General features: G+C 42.6%; 1 protein-coding gene across 3 annotated transcripts in view; it reads right to left on the reverse strand.

Annotated features, from left to right (window-relative positions):
- LOC127657146 (RNA-binding protein 33-like) overlaps positions 1-7,940 on the reverse strand; it is a 67,046-nt gene extending 59,106 nt beyond the window's left edge. For all 3 annotated transcript variants that reach the window (XM_052145820.1, XM_052145829.1, XM_052145812.1), the window contains exons 1-4: positions 7,775-7,940; positions 6,890-6,968; positions 6,560-6,608; positions 6,190-6,263 (exon numbers count right to left, since the gene is read on the reverse strand). In XM_052145820.1, coding sequence (XP_052001780.1) covers positions 6,190-6,263; positions 6,560-6,608; positions 6,890-6,968; positions 7,775-7,793 — 221 coding nt within the window. In that variant the 5' untranslated portion in view covers positions 7,794-7,940. The remainder of the gene's footprint in view (positions 1-6,189; positions 6,264-6,559; positions 6,609-6,889; positions 6,969-7,774) is intronic.
- Positions 7,941-20,494: the final 12,554 nt, after the last annotated feature.

Raw genomic sequence — 20,494 nt, forward strand, 5'->3', positions numbered from 1 at the left:
TATTTATATTTTCTAAAATACTGTATTCTATTTTGCTAAATTGTGATTCATTAGATTTTTACCTGATTCAATCGGTTATTGGCTAACACTAACTGTCCTCGATCAGTTGATGCACATGAATCGGCAGGATTAGTAATTGATGCATCTAGAAAACGAGTGAACCGCTACACCCCAATCAAAAGTAATTTGTTCTTATGTCTCATGACCAAACATTATTGACATCAAACCTAAAAAAATGTGTATATTATGCGGTGTTTGACAAACATGGCCACTATCAACTGTCATTGAATGGAAATATCTGTGTGGAGATTTTTCAAATATTTCCTTTTGTGCTTCACGGTTTTTAAACAATTCTTTAAAAAACTAAATTTACTTCGTTACGGCAGAATTACCATTAGGATCTTCTCGTTAGGGCTGCACAATTTGGAAAAAAGTAATATTGCCATTATTTTGAAATGCGATTTCAACCTCAATATGAGAAAACTAGTAAGTGATTCCATTTGACCAAAATTAGGTAATGATTTGCCCATGCTCTAATGCCAAAAATGACTTTCAGGGTTCACACTTAAGACCTCTAAAAAAAATGACTAAACTTGGACCTTTTTCACTCCAGCCACAAGCAAACAAATAAATAAAACTGTAACAAAGAGGTTCATATCTTTATTCTTTCAACATACACAGGGCATTGCTATGCAGTTCAGTTAAACCGTTGAGCTTTATTTTGGCGACATCTGCATGAAGTGTTTTGTGTGTAGCTAGCTGAATTTACATTTACAACAACTGAATAATGTGCTCCTCATTTTAACATCTCCTCTGTCCGCAGAGTATACATACCCAATGCCATGGGGTGTATTATTTGTATATTAACTTGTAGTGGCCAAACATATTTGGAATTAAGCAAAAAAGTTAAACTAAAGTGAATCTGGTATGCATTAAATATAAGGTGCTCAGCGCACGTAAGCAAACAGAACACGAGATGGAGTTGTGAAACAAAGAACCGCTCTGAAAACACTGTTATGACAAAAAACAAAAAGGAAGACAGATGCTTTTGATAACCTCACAGAGATCTACACATAGGTGTCAAAGTTAGTTCAATGTCATCTCTAATTATGTTATGGATGAACAGCTCTACTGATTTTTGTCAAAGTACTGACGGCTTTGCATAAACTATGGGAAATTAAGACAATTTTGACCCCACAATCTGAAATGTCAGTTTTGATTATAAATTAGCTACTTTACTAAACTGCTGAACAGTGTATATAGTCCTGTATTTGATTTAAATTGTAAGCTGACCTTTATCCAAATAACAATTATGGCTACAACAACTAATCAATAAAAAAAAACAATAATTAAATAATTTACATTTAAAATTTACAAAAAATAAATAATTTAACTAATATAATTATCAATTATTTGGATAGGTACAAAAACCTCCATCAGTAGTATCATTTTTCAGAAGTGAAAAAATGCATTTCTATAGGTAATTTAAAAAAAAAAAACATAGATTTGAAAAATGGTAATAATTCCCAGTAACTCTGACTAAAATAATTAATATGATAATTTGATTCAATAGGATCTTCCACAGAAGAAACAAAGTCATATGGGTTTGGAACAACATGAGGTTAATGATGACAGCATTTTCATTTTTGGTTGCATTATTCCTTTAATGTCAAATTAATATTAAATTGCATTACATTTTATTATATATTTACAATATAATTTGCCATTATATTAAAATAATATTTATCTTGACTTGGTTAAAAAAAAATAAGTGTGAATGAAAATGTATTGAGACTGACAGGTTCAAAATGAATGCGAGAGAATTGGATTCGCTGGAATAGCTTGCTAGTTTGTCTTTTTTCAAGGGTTTTCCCCCCGTCCAAATTTTTTCTGCTGACACCCAAAGGAAATTGTGGGCCGTTGAAGTAAATTTTATGATATTAATTTCACGTTTTCCACTTTATAAGTGCTAAATATCCCAATGATCTCAACTGCATTTTGCATATTTGGAGGCTATATACATAAAATGAAAATAAGGTGCCTTTCAAACTGTTCTGAGATGAGTGCCATACTAAAAGAAATGCTGTAGGTTAAGCAATTTACTGTATAGGCAGCAATACAGCTGTCTATAGCATTCCTATGCAACCAAGTGCATAATGACATCAGGTTAGGACTGGAGTTATCTTTCAGGCTGCAGATGACATTTTGCACCAATAAAAGTTATAAGCAGTCATTGTACCATGTTGAATCATGCAAAATTCAAATTAAATTTGATTTCAACATGGTTGGCAGCCATTGGACTATGTTGACCGTTACTTTGATTCAGAATTGATTAAGCTAATTTCTGATTTCTCAAATGCCACAGCTCTGGCAAACAACTACTGCTACTTGATGTTTGACAATGCAGAGAGTGAACAGAGATTTTGTTGCCAAAGAAGAGAAAACACTGTTACAAAAAACATTATACACAAAGCTGACTTTCTATATGTTGGTATTAATTACAGATTCCAAAACATAGACCAGCTGTCCCTATACGAGGACATAACTTTAAGAAACTATTTGCTGTTCTAAGAAATTATTATTATTGTTTTTTTTACATGGTTATTAGGTGCTACTCGTTACAAATCATAAAGGAAAATGCAAACAGCAATCTCACCAGGGCCTCAGGATGTTAAAGTGCTATGGAGGAAGTCAAACCTCTGTGCCATCAACACTATTACTAAACCTGATCACGATTTTACAGTAGCTACAGTAACTGTGATATTCTGACAAAACCTTTTTTGTAATTTAACCATATTCAGATGCAACACAGTTAAACAAGATATTGTTTATCATATAATTTATTGACTATCTTTTATTTTTTTATAAAGTCTAGCTACACTGACCACAGTAATAAAGAGCCAATTAGAGGCTGTGCTTGTGGCATTGCACAGTATATATTTGAGCAAGTACATAGCCCGGCCGCGGTCTTAGGATCACATATGTGTCTGTCTGACCGAACTCCAGGCAAGTGTCGCTGACAGAGAACGATTATAGGTCCCTGACTCTCTTGATGGAGGCGAGCGATATCAGCAGGGCCGTTTTAAGGAGAGGGCCCTGAGTCAAACTGATTCTAGCGGTTCGAAGGGGGGTCTCTGAAGGACGAGAGGACCACTGAGAAATCCCAGGAGGGAAACAGGCTTGGCCGGGAGGGATTTAACCTCCAGGCACCTCTTAGGAACCTGATAATCAAGTCGTGCTTACCCAAAGACTTGAGTCTACTGCGTTGTGGTGGGCTGCGATAGTAGCTACATACACCTTCAAGGTGGATGGGGACAACCTCCCCTCCAACCTCTCATGCAGAAATGAGAGCACTGAACTGAATGCGCACCTTTGTGGGTCTTCGCCCCAAGAAGAACACCAGAGGTCTGTCCAGGGTTTGAATGTTTGGCGGCAGGCGGGGGTGACCCTCACACGGTGAGTGCAGCGGCGCCATGCTCGTCTCGGGACTAGAGTCTGTAGCCAATGCTGATGCGGTCTCATATGCATCAACCCCAGCGTTGCGACTGCCGCGGAGGATGCCATATGCCCCAGGAGCTTCTGGAAAAGTTTTAAAGGGACCGTTGTGTCTGGCATGAAGGTGGCGAGGCATTTCAGCACTGACTGTGCACGCTCGTTGGTGAGGCACGCTGACACTGAGACTGAGTCAAACTCAATGCCGAGAAAAGAGATGCTCTGAACTGGGGTGAGCTCCACTTGCTCTTTTCCCAGTTGACCTGAAGCCCTAAACGGCTTCTTCATCTCGGTTGGAGGGACAGGCTATATCGCGTCTTTGAGCAAAAGGGTCCCAATTTCCGCGCGCAGGGACTTGGCATGTTCGCCGTATACTGCAGAAAAGCGGACACCCGTGAAGGTGGACGGGGGCCTGGCAAACTGAATTGCGTAACCAAGTAGGCTGGCCCTGGCCAGACAGTGAGACGGGTTGGGAAGTGAAAGCCACGCATCCAAGCTCCGTGCTAGGGGCACTAAAGGGACTATTATTTTTGACGTACCCGGCGGGGCTTCGCAGCGTAGTACGGCGTCGGGAGGCGAAAGTGCATCCCGAGGCTCTGGTGTGGAGGAAAGACTCGAAGCACTTACCTTGCTCCGCACACCCGGCAGGGGGCGGGTAAGTGACTGAGGAGGAGGTCCAGCGTCTGCGTCCTCTAGACTCGTCAGAACCGGCCGGCCGGGGACAGTCGTGGTCTGGCGGCAGAGTGCCGTGAAAACGGCATTTGCAGACCAGGTGACCCAGAGACAAAGGAAATCGCTCTTTTATAGAGAATGTGGGTACCACAGCCCCGGAGGGGTGCGGCAAATAAAATAACTTCAAATAAAGTTTCTCCTCCTGCCAATCCACCAGGGGACGGAGTGGTCTTCTTACCAGCTCCGGAGTGAGCGTCTTGGTCTCTGGGTCGAACGTCTCAGCCTTCCGGGTCCTCGAGGGGGGCCATGAGATGTGTGCTCGACACTGGGGCTGAGAGCTGGGCCTGGGATTGGTGCGGAACACGTTTTCTAGCCGCAGGAGGATGCCCTCGGCGAACAGACGGGGATTGGCCCGTGGCGGCCGGGCAGGATGTGTGAGCGGCGCACAGACCCCAGGAACCAATCATCCAGCCGCGACGGCTGTGTGGAGGATGGAGGGTTACTGTCCAACCCCATGCTGGCAGCGGCCAGGGCAAGCATGTCGGACATCTGGGCATCAGCCTCAGTCCTCCACGTCAGATGCCGGACCTCTCGCCGATGCAGCGGCGAGCTCATCCAGCTAGGGGGGCTCAAGAGGATAGGCAGGCTGGCTGTGAGGCGAGCCGCTGTTGCCTCGAGCCCGGACGGAAGTCAACGAGCGTGCCGGGGGGCAGGGGTTTCATGGGGACGTACCCGGCGAAACCATGCCCGCTACCATCCCCGGATTGCCTCCATTCGGTTGAAGGAAAGCCACGACCGCAACATTGCCATGGTCCTGATCTCGCAGTGAGAACATGAACCATCCACACTCCGCTACCTCGGTGTGATCGCAGCCCAGACACACGAGACAGCGCCTGTGGCCGTCTGAAGCGGAGAGGACTCTACCGCATCCAGGAACTACACAAGGGTGGAATCTTTATAATCTTTATAAAGACGTGTCCTGAAAAGGACATTCAACGCCGCTCTTTTAGAGAGAATTACTCTTTATACAACACTCTTTTTAGTATTGCGCTGTCGAAGCGCCCAGGGGCAAACCGCACTGCCGTGTAGAGAAGGAGAAAGCCACTGAAGTGCGCCGTAGATCCAACAGCCGTAATCGCTCAGAGGTGAGAGGGAACAGGTGTGTGACTCGCAGCATACACAACCATCAGCTCCGAAGAAAATTTCTGAATGAAACAGACGCAATTCTCTGCCTTTATACCCGTATGTCCGAGGGCGGGACATGCAAATTCTGTCTGCCAACTTCTCATTGGCCTTTTTTCATAGTTCAGAGGTATATTCAGCACTCAAGAGAGACCCCTAGTGTCACTTCTTCGACACAACGTCGAAGTGAGCGACAGACTGGGAATTCATTTTAAACATTTAAGCATACACCTTCAGATCAAAAGATTTTTAAATTACAGACGACTTACAGTGCATTCAATGTATACATTTTATCAGTTTGTGTCTTCCCTGGTAATCAAACCCATGATCTTGGCGTTACTAGCATGCATGCTCTACCTGTTGAGCTAAATAAATATAATAATAATAATACTACAGCTGCTGCTTGACATATCACAAATGTTCTCCCTGCTTGTCAGTTGCTGCTATGGCTTTTTGAGTTTGTTTCATGTACTCAGACACAGAAATTTCTTTCGAATTTTCCTTGATAATTATAATGTCATGTGATGATAATAATAAGAAGACATGTTATTAAGAAATAACTGAAATGTAAGCAGTACTGTTTTAACTTTTTACAAATGTATTTCCTTATTTAATAACCCTTTTTAAAGGGTTGGTGGATGACTAGATAACCATCCTGCCCAACCCCTATTCACAGGTCATTCTGGTGAACACATCTTTCTTGTGTAAATCATCAAGTTACAGTAGTGAAGTAGTGTAAATCAGTTGAGTTAGATAAAGATTTTGCCCAAAAGTGATTAAAACAACACCACAAGGTCACATAGAAATGGATGGATTTTATTTAAATGTATATTGTTGAAGTACCTTGCATTTTGGTCCTCTTCATCACTTTGCAAGAGGTCATCGTTCAGCTCCTCATCTGACAGTTCTGATGGGTTCTAAAAGTAAAGGAAAGTAGAATAAGTGAAATCCTCTGCTTAATCATATAAACATCAGCTTTTATGATTCCATTTTGAGACTGTTACAGTTGGCCTTTCAAGTTTTGAACATTTAGTAAAATTAGTTTTTCTGGAAAAAGTATCATTTTTGTATTCCTAAAAGTATCAGTTAAATAGAAGCAGTTGAAAGTCTACAATAGTAAGAACAAAAATTATGTTCACTGCTATAAAACACAACAGAGGGATCAGAAGTTAGTGGAGGGGAATGAAACTGGAAGTGATGAAAATAATGTTACCTTTTTTGATAACAGCCAATCTTCTTCAAGTAAGTCTTCCTCCAAATCACTGTGAATTGATAAAATTAAGATAAAAATGTGCTACTATCACCTTGTGTAGTCCAAAGTGTCTCTGAAATGTCCTGAGGCCATTTCAGCAGAAGCGAAGCATGACAGCGATAATATCAATGAACTCAATAAATCTATTCTGTTGCATGAGACTCTATCCTGAAATACTAAAAAGGGTTCTAGGGAACTGATACTCCTTCCATTGTTTTCAATCCGCCTCATTGTGGCATGAAATATATAGAGCAACACGGAGTCAACAATAGGGCTGTGATAAAGACTTACCTCTCCAAGTCATCATCATCTCCTCTTCGTCTTCTTGACCTTTCAGCACCAGGCTTATCATATTCATCAAACTCATCATCTACAAGTGGACAGCAGAGAGAAATACTCCGCTATTATTGACAGATAAAAGTATTTCTACCCTATATATGTTTAACTGCTAATAAAAACACGTAACATCACAAGGACCTTTCTTCAGCACATCCCACTAATGCACCCACAATTTCTGACTCAGTGTTTACTATTCTTAAAAGTGAAGGCTTTAATTTTAACACAGCTCTAAAGGTTATATGGGAGAGCCCATTGCACGATTACATCCAGTGTTGTTCTACGAATATTTACCTCCTAAGATTGCATTTATCTAGATTTAAAGTACGAAAACTATTCCCAACGTAATTATTTCCACTAATAATTATGTGCGGCTGACCGCGATAATGACGTTGCAGATGTGTTGGTCTTCTGAAACACGGGTTAAAGCCTGTTTTGCATTTCTGAACTGGTTCAGACGCAGATTTAACTGGTTACATAACCAATACAGACCCGAACATATTTTACAACTCACGACACTTCTTCATTCAGCTGAGCATCGTGAAGAAGAACAAATGACTGAAGTTGTGCAGTTGCATTATCTTGCTCATAAACACAGAGACAGCGCGTTCACTGCAGCAAAATATGTAAATACACGCCTGCGCATAACACATGCTCCACGACCGTTAACATAACACAAGTGTACAGTTAAAAAGCAAAGCATAAAGGTAAGCGGAGTTCAACTGTAAAACCAGCGGCAGGTCTCTGAAGCCCAGAACATTATTGAACAAAAGCTACTAACTCGTTAGCATTAGCTGGGAGCTCAACTGAATGTCAATTAATATAACATATATATCATACCACCGGCATTGGTCGCCATAACACAAGACTGTATGTTATCTTGGATACTTTTGGTATCCCTATAACGTCAGTGAGTGCATTGGAAGAGGTTTAAGTGCAGAGCTTCAGGCCGTTAGCTTAGCATGAAAACATCTGCAGAAGAATCATGGCGACTGGTCCCAGCAGCGCTGCATCATGGGTATGAGACTGAGAGGAGGATGTGCTGATGGTACTTCAACCTAATATGTTTCTAACCCTCAGTGATTTAGAGATGATTCAAAATAAAATTGAGCTTATAATTGTACAGCAACTTTAGGGTAATGTTATTCTCAGTGACAGTAGGAAAATAAATAATGATATTAGCCCCTTTCACACATAAGCCTTTCTCAGAAAACGTACTGCAATGTTCGTGTAAGAGGTCATGTATGAACACGAGTCTTTTGAAAATTCTGGTCAATTTTGCTCTGTCAATTTCCCTCAATGAGAAGTTGTACCATTACCTTTAGCTAAATTTCCATATTGCAGGGATGCGTATTCTAAATAATTTGGATTACTAAATACATTGTTTTGACCATAAAACGTACAGTAAGACAAAATACACATATTAAAACACATTTTCTGAAAAACCTAAATATCTTATGCAGTGTTGTTTCTAAAGCAAGATCGATCAAATTGATTTTGTTTTAAGGATATTTTAATGTTTTTACAGGTAAACAATAAAAAAAAAAAAATATTATCAAGAATAAGATTTTTGCCCTAAAATCAAAGATCTTTGTAGAAAAAGGAAATTATGATCCAACATAAATTATCTTGATAAAAAATATGATCGTGTCTGGTAACACGTGCATGTGTAACGAGGCAGACGAGGAATGAGGATCTACATGCAGCTTTTAATGAAAACAAAAGATGAACCGAGTAACTCAGGATACACAAAAACACGGAAAAAATAAGACATCCACGATGGGAAACAAAACACAAACATGAGATAACATCCACGAAGGGCACAGGCATCACACGGTGGGTCTAGATACATTCAACACCTGACAATACTGAACAGAAATCAGGGCATACACAAAGACTAATGAGAACATAAACACAGGTGAGGAACAATGAGGGACAGCTGGCAGTGATGAGAGCAGGGAGTTATGGGAAGTGTAGTCCGGGAACAGATGACAGGAGAGAAACACAGGGCAGACAACAGTGAATCGTGACGGCATGTAAAATGGCGAGAAATAGCATTTTAGCATAGCGTAAAACTGACAATTTACACAAGTTTTATTTCTATTTCTGCTGCTCCAAACTTACTTCTCTGTCTGCTCATATGAATGCAACACATCATAAGAAAGTGTTTCACCGCTGTTCAGATGCACTTTTTATATGTGTAAATGTTTTCCATCTGAAAGGACTAAATATTAAATGAAACAAATGACAATAAAATGCAAAGTAATCTCTCTAGTAATCAAAAAACTTTTTGAATGTAACTGTATTCTAAATACCAATTATTGAAATTGTAACTGCAGTGGAATACAGTTACTTATATTTTGTATTTTAAATACGTAATCCTGTTACATGTATTCCGTTACTCCCCAACCCTGTGTGTATGTATGTATATATATATATATATATATATATGGTTAAATCTATATCTTCGGAAGCAACATGATAGGTGTGGGTGAGAAACAGGTAAAAATTTAAAGGAATATTCCAGGTTCAATACAAGTTAAGCTCAATTGACATAATTTGTGGCATAATGTTGATTACACCACACCCAAAAAATTGTTTTACTCGTTCCTCCTTTTCTTTAAAAAAAGAAGCAAAAATCGAGTTTACAGTGATCACTTATAATGAAAGTGAATGGGGCCAATTTCTGTAGGGTTTAAACATATAAATGTGAAGCCTATAATGTTATAAAAGCACTTGCATTAATTCTTCAGTAGTTTTAGGGTTTGTTGAAATTACATCGTCATGGCATCATAGTTGTAAAATTGGCTGTAATTTTCACAGAAAAGGTCATTTTATCACACTAAAATCATGTTTACACACATATTGTTTATGTCTTGTGGTTATTACTTTTGAAACAGTGAGTATTTTAATGTTTACGGATTCTCCCCATTCACTTCCATTGAAAGTGACTCACTGTAACCTCGATTATTTTCTTTTATTTAAGAAAAGGCAGGGCAAGTCAAAATATTTTTTTTTGTGGTAATTCATATTATGCACAAATGCTATTAATTTAGCTTAACTTTTATTGAACCCACAATATTCCTTTAAGTCCCTTTTTACTATACATTCTCCTCCCTGCCCATTAGGTGGCGACATGCACGAAGAATGTGAATCGACAAAAACAAAAGGAGAAGAACGTGAAAGTGAAAGTGGAGATTGATAGTAAAAAAGGACTTAAATAGTAAACTATTTCCAGAGTTGGGGAGTAACGGAATACATGTAATGAAATTATGTATTTAAATACTAAATATAAGTAACTGTATTCCACTACAGATACAATTTAAATAATTGGAAATCAGAATACAGATACAATCAAAAAGTATTTTGATTACCAAAGAGATTACTTTGCCTTTTATTTTTGATTTTTTTAGTTTAATATTTAGTCCTTTCAGATGGGAAACATTTATACATATAAATTATGCAATCCAAGGAGCTTTTGAACAGCGGTGAAACACTTTTTTTATGATGCATTTCATTCATACGAGTGCTTTCACACTGTTATGAGTGAAAAGGTGGATATGACGTCATTGAGGATCTTTCCTTTGGGAGCTTATTAGAGGAGCTACATCTTGTTTCTACAGCTTAACAAAAAACAGTTAGAAATGCTTTGACAAATGAAACATAAATCCAATAAATACATGATTACTTGCCTTTTCAATGTTTTTTATGTGGTTATGGTATTTTTTACAAGAAATGCTAACCGATGTAGCCTTTATCATTATATAGAAGCTACTGCCACATTCTATGAACAGAATCCACATACAATCTGAAAAGGATGTCGATGAAGTTTGTAGCAGCAAAAATAGTTAAACTTGTGTACATTTTCGTATGAACATTTGCTTTATGCCAAGCTAAAATGCTATTTCTTGCCTTTACATGCATCGGTTACCATATAATGAATTCTATTAAGAAAATTCACAATTGGAGCATATCATTTTTTCTCTAGTAAGACCTTTGATGTTAGAATGAAGATTTTGATATTAGAGCAGCATTTTTATTCTTAAATAGAATTGAAATGTTGTTTTCCTGTAAACTTTTTTAAAGAAAATCCTTAAAACAAGGTCAATTTACTTGAGTAGCAAAACTGCATAAGATATTTAGGCATTTTTCAGAGAATGTATTTTTACAGTCAATTTTCTTAATTTACTTGCTTGCTTATAGATATAAACATCTGACAGTGCTGAAGAAGTAATCCAAAGTATTTAGATTAAGTTACTGACATTAAGTAATCTAGTGCAATAGGTTACAAATTACATTTTACAGTATGTATTCTGTAATCTGTAGTGGAATACATTTTAAAGTAACCCTCCCAACCCGGTCTATTTCTCCCCCATAACTATCATGAAGATGCCACATATCTGAAGATATGGATTTAAAAACTGGAGTCTTATGATTACTTTTATGCTGCATTAATGTGCTTTTGGAGCTTTAAAATGTTGGTACCCTTTGACTTGCATTGTGTGGAATGATGGTTCTGTAAATGTGCTTTACTAACATTAATAGTTCTATTTAGAACCATAGCTTCTTGCAGAACCCCTTTGTGCTGAAATAGCTCTTTAGGGGTTCCCGCCCTTTTGGTTTTTGAATATGTAACTGTCAATAAATTTTCAAAGCTGCTGCATGATTGTTTGACTCATCACTGGAGTCCTGGCAGCTCAACTGACCAATCTCACAGACTGTGTCAACACTCTCAACAGGTAAACTTGAGATATATATATATATATATATATATATATATATATATATATATATATATATATATATATATATATATATATATATTATATGCTGCCAATTAATTTTTTAAACATTGGTTGTTTAGCAGGAAATTTATCAGGGACAACAAATCCAATTAGCTCAGTTTAATGGGAGTGAGGGTTGGGCATGAGACCAATGGACCACCTTTAGCGTTTATAACCTCTAACCTCACAGAACAAATGGTTATCAGACAACAGACAATTTTGTCACTGCTTGAAAAAGACAGCACAGCACATGGGAAAGTCTTTGCAAAATGTTTAGCAAGTCCATATTAAGTGCATTAAATATTAACATTTACAAAGTAAAACATTCTGTAACTGGTGATTTTGGAAGATGAGGGAAGACACCCCCTGGGGTAAAATGGCACTAAATCTCATCTCAACACATTTATTAAATGGCTATGCTCTTCTTAATCTTGACAATTTCATGTATTTCTTGTCAACATTTGTGAGATTTATTCCATCGGAACAGTTTTGAGGTTAATTGATCTAATTTTGTGTCATTGGAAACTTGTGATCTTTGACTCAATTATGTTGGATAATAAAAGTTTTATGTCTATTTGTTAATGAGAGATTTTTGGACACAGTAATATATTTAAATTTGTGATATTGTAAAGTGAAATGTTGCTTGGGGCAGAAGTCACACTGTGGCATGTTGCTGCTGGTGTTATAATTATTTAATTTAATAATTATTATAATCCATGGGTTATTTGTTTAATAATTTCATGCGTTTCATGTACATTTCAAACATCTTCACTATTCATTATAATCTACAGGCTAATGAAGTTGAATAATTCAATCTAAATTCATAGTATGTTGTTACAATTTAAAAGTGAATGCACATATTGTTTCAAAAAACGCAAGTTGTGATAGCCTAATTTGTATAATAAAAATGTTTCAATTTGATAATGTCCTTCTATTTTGAGTTCATACTCAGCAGGGCCAATTTAACCATATCAGCAGTTGGGCACATGCCCAAGGGCACCACGTCCGGGGGGCATCATGTAATCTTTTGTTTTTTGTTGCTGTTTGTTTTTAATTGCCATAGGTACCAATAAATATGAATGTTCACGATTCAGTGCAGTGCATTTAATTTACATCGCTGTTATGAAGAAGTGGCATGTTGACAGCCTGCAACATGGTCTCTGTTACTTTTCTCAGTGTTTGTAAGTAAGAACCAATCACAGTCATTTTTTTAAGATTTTTACAGTGCAATTAGTGCAACATTTGCAATTTTGGTCTGTTCTTTTTTTTTCTCCCATTTTCTCCCCAATTTGGAATGCCCAATTCCCAATGCTCTTTACGTCCTTGTGATGGCGTAGTGACTCGCCTCAATCTGGGTGGTGGAGGACGAATCTCAGTTGCCTCCGCGTCTGAGACCGTTAATCCGCGCATCTTATCACGTGGCTTGATGTGTGCGTTACCACGGAGATGTAACGCGTGTGGAGGCTTCACACTATTCTGTGCAGCATTCACACACAACTCACCACGCACCCCACCGAGAGTGAGAACCACATTATAGTGACCACAAGGTTGTTAACCCAATGTGACTCTACCCACCCTAGCAACCGGGCCAATTTGGTTGCTCAGGAGACCTAGCTGGAGACACTCAGCATGCCCTGGATTCGAATTCATGACTCCAGGTGTGGTAGTCAGCATCTTTACTTGTTGAGCTACCCAGGCCCTCAATATATTGGTCTGTTCTTCACACAAAGCTATTGTATGACCTTCTAAATCTTGAAATGCAGTACATGAGTAAAATGGACTACTTTAATGGAGCTCAGAGATGGACAGCCCCAGCCCTTTTGTTGGAAAAAGCAGCTTGGGCATTCAGCTGAATGTCTCCTATTGTGCTTCTCGAAAAGGATTTTTTTTTTTTTGGAATGACATGAGGGCAAAATATTGAGTGAGCAATCCTTGTTCATATTTGGATATGTACTTTGTATCACATCCCTGAATAAATTCTATCTGTAAAACATGAGTTCATTAGGGTGAATATGGTTAAAGTAGGACAAAGGGTAAAGTGGCATCGGTATGCATGGCAGAGCTCATTTCATGAACACCAGTGGGAAAAGCAATGGTAAAACACACACACACACATATACATACATACATACATATATATATTAGGGCTGTCGATTTAACGCGTTAATTCAGTGCGATTAATTTTACAAAAAAATGTACGCAATAAGTGAATTTTCAGCTGTGTGGCAACACACAGTTTATACATTGAAGAAAAACACCCTTGAGCAGCAGAAAAACATAAACATGCGTTACGTTCTTGTGTTCAAAACACTCGAAGGAGCGCAAATGCGATCTAAGGGATCTCAAGATGTGTTTAACGATTGAGTATTAAACTATATTTAAATTGAAACAGTGATCTAAACATTTTATGTTTATGATGCAACACACCCAAGTGTAACGAGGACTCAGGCAAGTTGGGATCCATCTGCGGTTCTTTATTGAATAGCAGAACACAAGTCATACAAGCAAGGTCGTGGGCAGGCAAACAGAGAATATAACAGGCAGGCAATAGCGTAACTAGAACAGGCAGCCTGGGCAGGCAGCAAACAATCGTGGTACGAGACAGGCAAGAGGTTAACAAGGCAGGCTGCAAACAATCGTGGTACGAGACAGGCAAGAGGTAAACAAGGCAGGCTGCAAACGGGCAAGGTCTAAGTAACAGGCTAGGTTGGCACACTGAATAACTAGAGAAATAGACAGAGTTTAACTTGCTTGGTAATGTCGCCGGGGCTAACAAGACTTCGCAAAGAAGGATTAAACAGGCATGGTTAAATAGGGCAGGGTAACACAAAACAGCTGGGGATTAATCAGACCTAGGTATGCGGGCAGTAGGGAAATGTAGTTTAAATGATCAGTATCCGGGTGAAGGCGATCTCTGATGGCTGAGGGAGGAGGCGCCTTCACCGGCGTTCATGACATAGCCCCCTGTGAGCGGCTCCTGACGCGAAGACGCGACCTGCGTCGAGGTCTTCCCCGAGGTTGAGGGGCTGGTCTCTCCGGGTTGACCCGATGGAACTCTGCGATGAGGTTTGGGTCGAAGATGTCGCCGGCGTCGACCCCAGTCCACCAGGTATTGGATCTGACCTCGGAGATGCCTGGAGTCAAGCAGACTTCGCACCAGGAAGGCTTCTTCGCCGCCCACTACTAGGCGAGGGGGGCCGTGGGTCACCTCCTCTTCAGCCCTCGGATCATCAGCCGGTTTCAATAGGGAGACATGGAAAGTGGGAGAGATACGATAATTAGCGGGGAGTTGTAAACGAAAGGTTACTGGATTAATTTTTCTTAAAATCTTAAAGGGACCCACATACCTAGGACTGAGCTTCTTGCAAGGTAGGCGGAGACGGAGGTCTCGGGTGGAAAGCCAAACCCATTGGCCTGGAGCGTAGTCAGGGCCGGGACGGCGGTGGTGGTCCGCTTGTATCTTGGAGCCGTTCATGGCCCGTTGTAGGTGGACGTGGGCCTGTTCCCACACTGCCTCACTGCGCTGAAGCCAGTCGTTTACAGCCGTCCCGGCTGTGAGGGTTCGCCGGAAAAGAGGGGGTTGGTAACCCAGGATGCACTGGAAGGGGGTCAGGTTGGTAGACGGTTTGAGCAGGGAGTTCTGGGCGTATTCGGCCCAAGGAAGGAATCTGCTCCAGTCAGACTGGTTGTGGTGGCAGTAGGTGCGTAAGAACCTGATGATCTCCTGGTTGAGTCTCTCCGTCTGCCCATTGGGCTGGGGGTGGTATCCTGAAGTAAAGCTTAGGTTGACTTCGAGGAGGCGGAAGAAAGCTTTCCATACCCGGGAGGTGAACTGGGGCCCCCGGTCGGAGACAATGTCCTCTGGCAGCCCGTAGAAGCGGAACACGTACTGAAACAGGTGCTCAGCGTACTGTGGGCAGTTTGGGTAGGGGTATTAGGCGACAAGCCTTAGAAAACCGGTCTATGACCGTGAGAATGGTGGTGTTTCCTTGGGAGCTGGGTAGGTCGGTGACAAAGTCTACTGCAATGTGTGACCAGGGGCGCTGGGGTACGGGCAGTGGTAGTAGCAGGCCGGCCGGTGCTTGTTTCGGGGATTTGGTTAAGTTGCAGGCGTGGCATCTTTTAACAAAGTCGGCGGCATCTTCGGGTAATGTCTCCCACCAGAAGCGGTTCCTTAGAAGTCGCGTGGTGGCGGAGATGCCGGGATGACCAGAGTTCAGGGAGTCATGCACCCAGTGGAGCGTCCTCTCCCGGAGACTGGGGTCACGAAGGTCCGGTCAAGTGGACACTCAAGTGGAGGCGGAGCTGAGGCATGGGCCTGGGTAATGTCAGACATGAGATCCCACTGGACTGGGGCTAGAATCAGTGCTGGGGGAACGATCGGTTCGGCCGAAGGACTTTGGGAGGTGGCTTCGTGCTGCCGAGAGAGGGAGTCAGCTTTGATGTTCTTAGACCCTGGGAGGTAAGAAATGGTGAAATTGAACCGGGTGAAGAACAATGCCCACCGGGCCTGCCTGGGGTTGAGTCTCTTGGTGGAGCGGAGGTATTTGAGGTTTCGATGGTCGGTGAGGACCTGGAATGGATGTCTGGCACCTTCCAGCCAGTGGCGCCATTCCTCCAGTGCAGCTTTCATGGCCAGGAGCTCCCGATTGCCGACGTCATAGTTTTGTTCGGCCGAAGACAGTTTGCGGGAGAAGAAGGCACAGGGGAACAACTTCGGGGGGTCTCCCTGGCGTTGAGAGAGAATGGCCCCTATGCCAGTGTTCGAGGCGTCCGCGTCCACCTCCAACACGAAAGGGAGGTCAGAATTGGGATGATGCAGGATGGGAGCGGAGGTAAAACGCTCCTTAAGCCGGGCGAAGGCCTGGAGGGCATCGGCGGACCAGTGGAGCTTGGTTCTCCCCCCCTCAACATGGAGGTCAGAGGTGCGGCGACAGTACTGAAGCTACGGATGAACCGGCGGTAAAAGTTTGCGAACCCCAGAAAACGTTGGAGCTCCTTCACTGTGGCAGGTTGTGGCCATTCCAAGATGGCTCGCACCTTGCTGTCATCCATGGCCACCCCCTCCGGGCTGATGACATACCTCAGAAAGGTCACCGACTTCAAGTGGAACTCGCACTTCTCTGCCTTGGCGTATAGCTGGTGTGCGATCAGGCGTTTGAGAACCGTTCTCACGTGACAGATATGTTCCTCGAGCGAGTTGGAGTAGATCAAGATGTCGTCGATGTACACAATCAGGCAGCGATTGAGCAAGTCTCTGAACACCTCGTTGACGAAAGACTGGAACACGGAGGGACTGTTGGACAATCCGAACGGCATCACCAAATATTCATAATGGCCGCTGGTGGTGGAAAAGGTGGTCTTCCACTCGTCCCCATCCCGAATACGGATCAGGTTGTAGGCGCACCGCAAGTCCAGTTTGGTGTAGACTTTGGCGCTTCTTAGTTGTTCCAGGGCCGCGGGGACAAGTGGCAAGGGGTAGCGGAACTTGACGGTGACATCGTTCAGGCCTCGGTAGTCAATACACGGGCGGAGGGAGCCGTCCTTCTTGCCAACGAAGAAGAACCCGGCTGCCGCCGGAGAGGTGGAGGGTCAGATGAAGCCCTTGGCCAGTTCCTCTGCGATGTAAGTCTTCATGGCGAGGGACTCGGGTTCGGACAGGGGGAAGATACGACCTCGGGGTGGAGTGGCTCCTGGCTTGAGCTCAATGGCGCAGTCGTAAGGTCTGTGAGGAGGGAGCTGGGATGCCTTGGTCTTGCTGAAGGCCTCCCTCAAGTCGACATATGCAGGGGGTATTTAGGTGGAGTGGTCGGGCGACCCCAGGACCTTCGTGGTCCCCACGGTGGTGGAAAGAATGGTCCTCAAGAATTTTGCCGAGCACTCGGAGCCCCACTGCGCGATTTGGCTGTCCCGCCAGGAGATGCGTGGGTTGTGAAGTCGGAGCCAGGGGAGACTGGATGGTTGGGGGAAGTAACAACGTGGAAGTGTATGGTCTCAGTGTGTAACACTCCCACCTGCAGGAAGATGTCGGTGGTGGTGTGACTCACCTTACCTGAGCCCAAGGGACGTCCGTCTAGCGCCGCCACTGTTAGGGGAGGACAGCAGGCCGTCAGGGATATGTTATGTTGCTTACAGTAATAAGTTGCCTGCTGATCCTGAATCAACCATAGTGTGGGTGTTTACACTAAAAGACTGGCAACGGAGCTTATTGGGTACCATTAGGCTGGTCCCGGTTAGGGTTGAGGAAAGCAACAAACTCACCCCGGGTCGTTGTGGTTCGGACGGTCGCGTCGGGCAGTTGGCCAGGAGGTGGCCGGCTAAACCGCAGTATAGGCAGAGGTGATGGGCGCGGCGGCGCTCTCTCTCTTCCTGGGTCAGGTGAGTACGGTCTAGTTGCATGGGTTCTGGGACAGCATGCTGTTGAGGCGCTGTAGCGGGCTGCAGGAACCACCTGGCTGGTCGTCTGGAGCGGATGAGGTTGTCCACGCGGATCGCCAACGAGATGAATTGGTCCAACGGAACTCCCTCATCGCGACATGCCAGCTCCGACTGCAGTTCCGAGTTTAGCCCCTAGCGGAAGAGGAGTTTGAGCGTGCTCTCGAGCCAGCCGGTTTGAGTGGCGAGGGTGCGAAAAGTGAGAGCATAGTCGGACGCTGAACGATTACCCTGGCGGAGTGCCAGGAGCTGTTCCCCAGGGCTCTTGCCGCCTTCTGGATGGTCAAACACTTCAATCAAACCCTGCATGAATGAGTCGAAGGTGAACTGTGAATAACCCTGGTTCGTCCAAATCGCGGTCGCCCAGTCGAGGGCTCTGCCCATCAGCACTGAGCTGATGAAGAGGATCTTGCTCTCGTCGGTCGGATATAGAGCCGGTTGTTGTGACAGAAAGATGGAACTCTGCATCACAAAGCCCCTGCACTTCGAGGGTGTTCCGTCGAATTTCTCCGGGAGTGCAAGTCGGGGGTTGGCCGCGGTTACCGGAGGAGAGATGGCGCGGCCGCTAGGCTGGCTTGGCCCGCCGCGGGCGTGGGTGCTGGCGCGGATATGGGATGTTGCGAGGCTTGAACGGCGCGCATTATCTCCTCAATGGCTGATGTCAGCCGCCCGAGCTGATGTTGCTGTGCGGACAGAAGGCTCGCTTGCGTGGAGAGTTCCTCGGACATGCGAGAGATCACCGCTGGATCGATGGGTGGCGAAGTCTTCTGTAACGAGGACTCAGCAAGTTGGGATCCATCTGCGGTTCTTTATTGAATAGCAGAACACAAGTCGTACAAGCAAGGTCGTGGGCAGGCAAACAGAGAATATAACAGGCAGGCAATAGCGTAACTAAAACAGGCAGCCTGGGCAGGCAGCAAACAATCGTGGTACGAGACAGGCAAGTGGTAAACAAGGCAGGCTGCAAACAATCGTGGTACGAGACAGGCAAGAGGTAAACAAGGCAGGCTGCAAACGGGCAAGGTCTAAGTAACAGGCTAGGTTGGCACACTGAATAACTACAGAAATAGACAGAGTTTAACTTGCTTGGTAATGTCACCGGGGCTAACAAGACTTCGCAAAGAAGGATTAAACAGGCATGGTTAAATAGGGCAGGGTAACACAAAACAGCTGTGGATTAATCAGACCTAGGTATGCGGGCAGTAGGGAAATGTAGTTTAAATGATCAGTATTCGGGTGAAGGCGATCTCTGACGGCTGAGGGAGGAGGCGCCTTCACCAGCGTTCGTGACATCAAGACGCTACACAAGCATGTCTGACACAGGTGTAGATTGACGGTCTCTTAAACAAGCCCTCATAATAAATCTCGAACTGATTGACAAATTCACTTGTGAAATGGATTGCTGTGAACTGTGTGCCAATGATTGACTTATGATCAATAATATGGTAGTAAACAATACATTGTATTGTAAAGCCGCTTTTTGTATCGTCTTATCAATGATTAAGTCTTCTGCTACAAGAATGTAATACATTTTAATTATCTGAATATATATATATATATATATATATATATATATATATACTTCATTAAGAACACCTGTACATTTACTTATTCATGCAATGATCTAATCAGCTAATTGTGTGTCAGCAGTGCATAAAAACATGTAGATATGGGTCAGGAGCTTAAGTTAATGTTCACATCAACCATCAGAATGGGATAAAAATGTGATCTCATTGATTTTGATCATGGCATGATTGCTGGTGCCAGCCGAGCTGGTTTGAGTATTTCTGTAACTGACGACCTCCTAGGATTTTCATGCACAACAGTCTCTAGAATTTACTCTGAATGATGCCAAAAACAAAAAACATCTCAGAATGCACCAATCCTCAAACCTTGAGGTGGATGAGCTACAACAACAGAAGACCATGTCAGGCACTTTTTTAGGACCACAGTGTTCCCAATAAAGTACTCAGTGTGTGAATAAATATATACAGTGTATAGTAAAATACTTAACAGTGTTTACAAAATGTTTTACACAAATATTAATACTGATATTTTTAGAATTAACTACTTTAATTTGATCATTTAAGTTGATTTAACAAGTGAATATGTTTATGCAATCTTTATGTTGCAAACAAAATAAATACTTAAAATAAACGATATTAAAGTGCAGGCCCATGTCTAGCTTGTTTAAGAGGGGGAAAAAAAAAGTGTCCCACTTGGATTTAGTCAAAAGAGGGTTTTCAAGGGATCTTCTTCACAGTTCACAGTTTTTTTTTTGTTTTTTTTGACTAAGGTAGGAGATAAGCTAAGACATTTAGATAATAATTAAAAATGACCG

This window comes from Xyrauchen texanus, chromosome 2 (genome assembly GCF_025860055.1).
Source record: "Xyrauchen texanus isolate HMW12.3.18 chromosome 2, RBS_HiC_50CHRs, whole genome shotgun sequence".
Classification (NCBI taxonomy): domain Eukaryota; kingdom Metazoa; phylum Chordata; class Actinopteri; order Cypriniformes; family Catostomidae; genus Xyrauchen; species Xyrauchen texanus.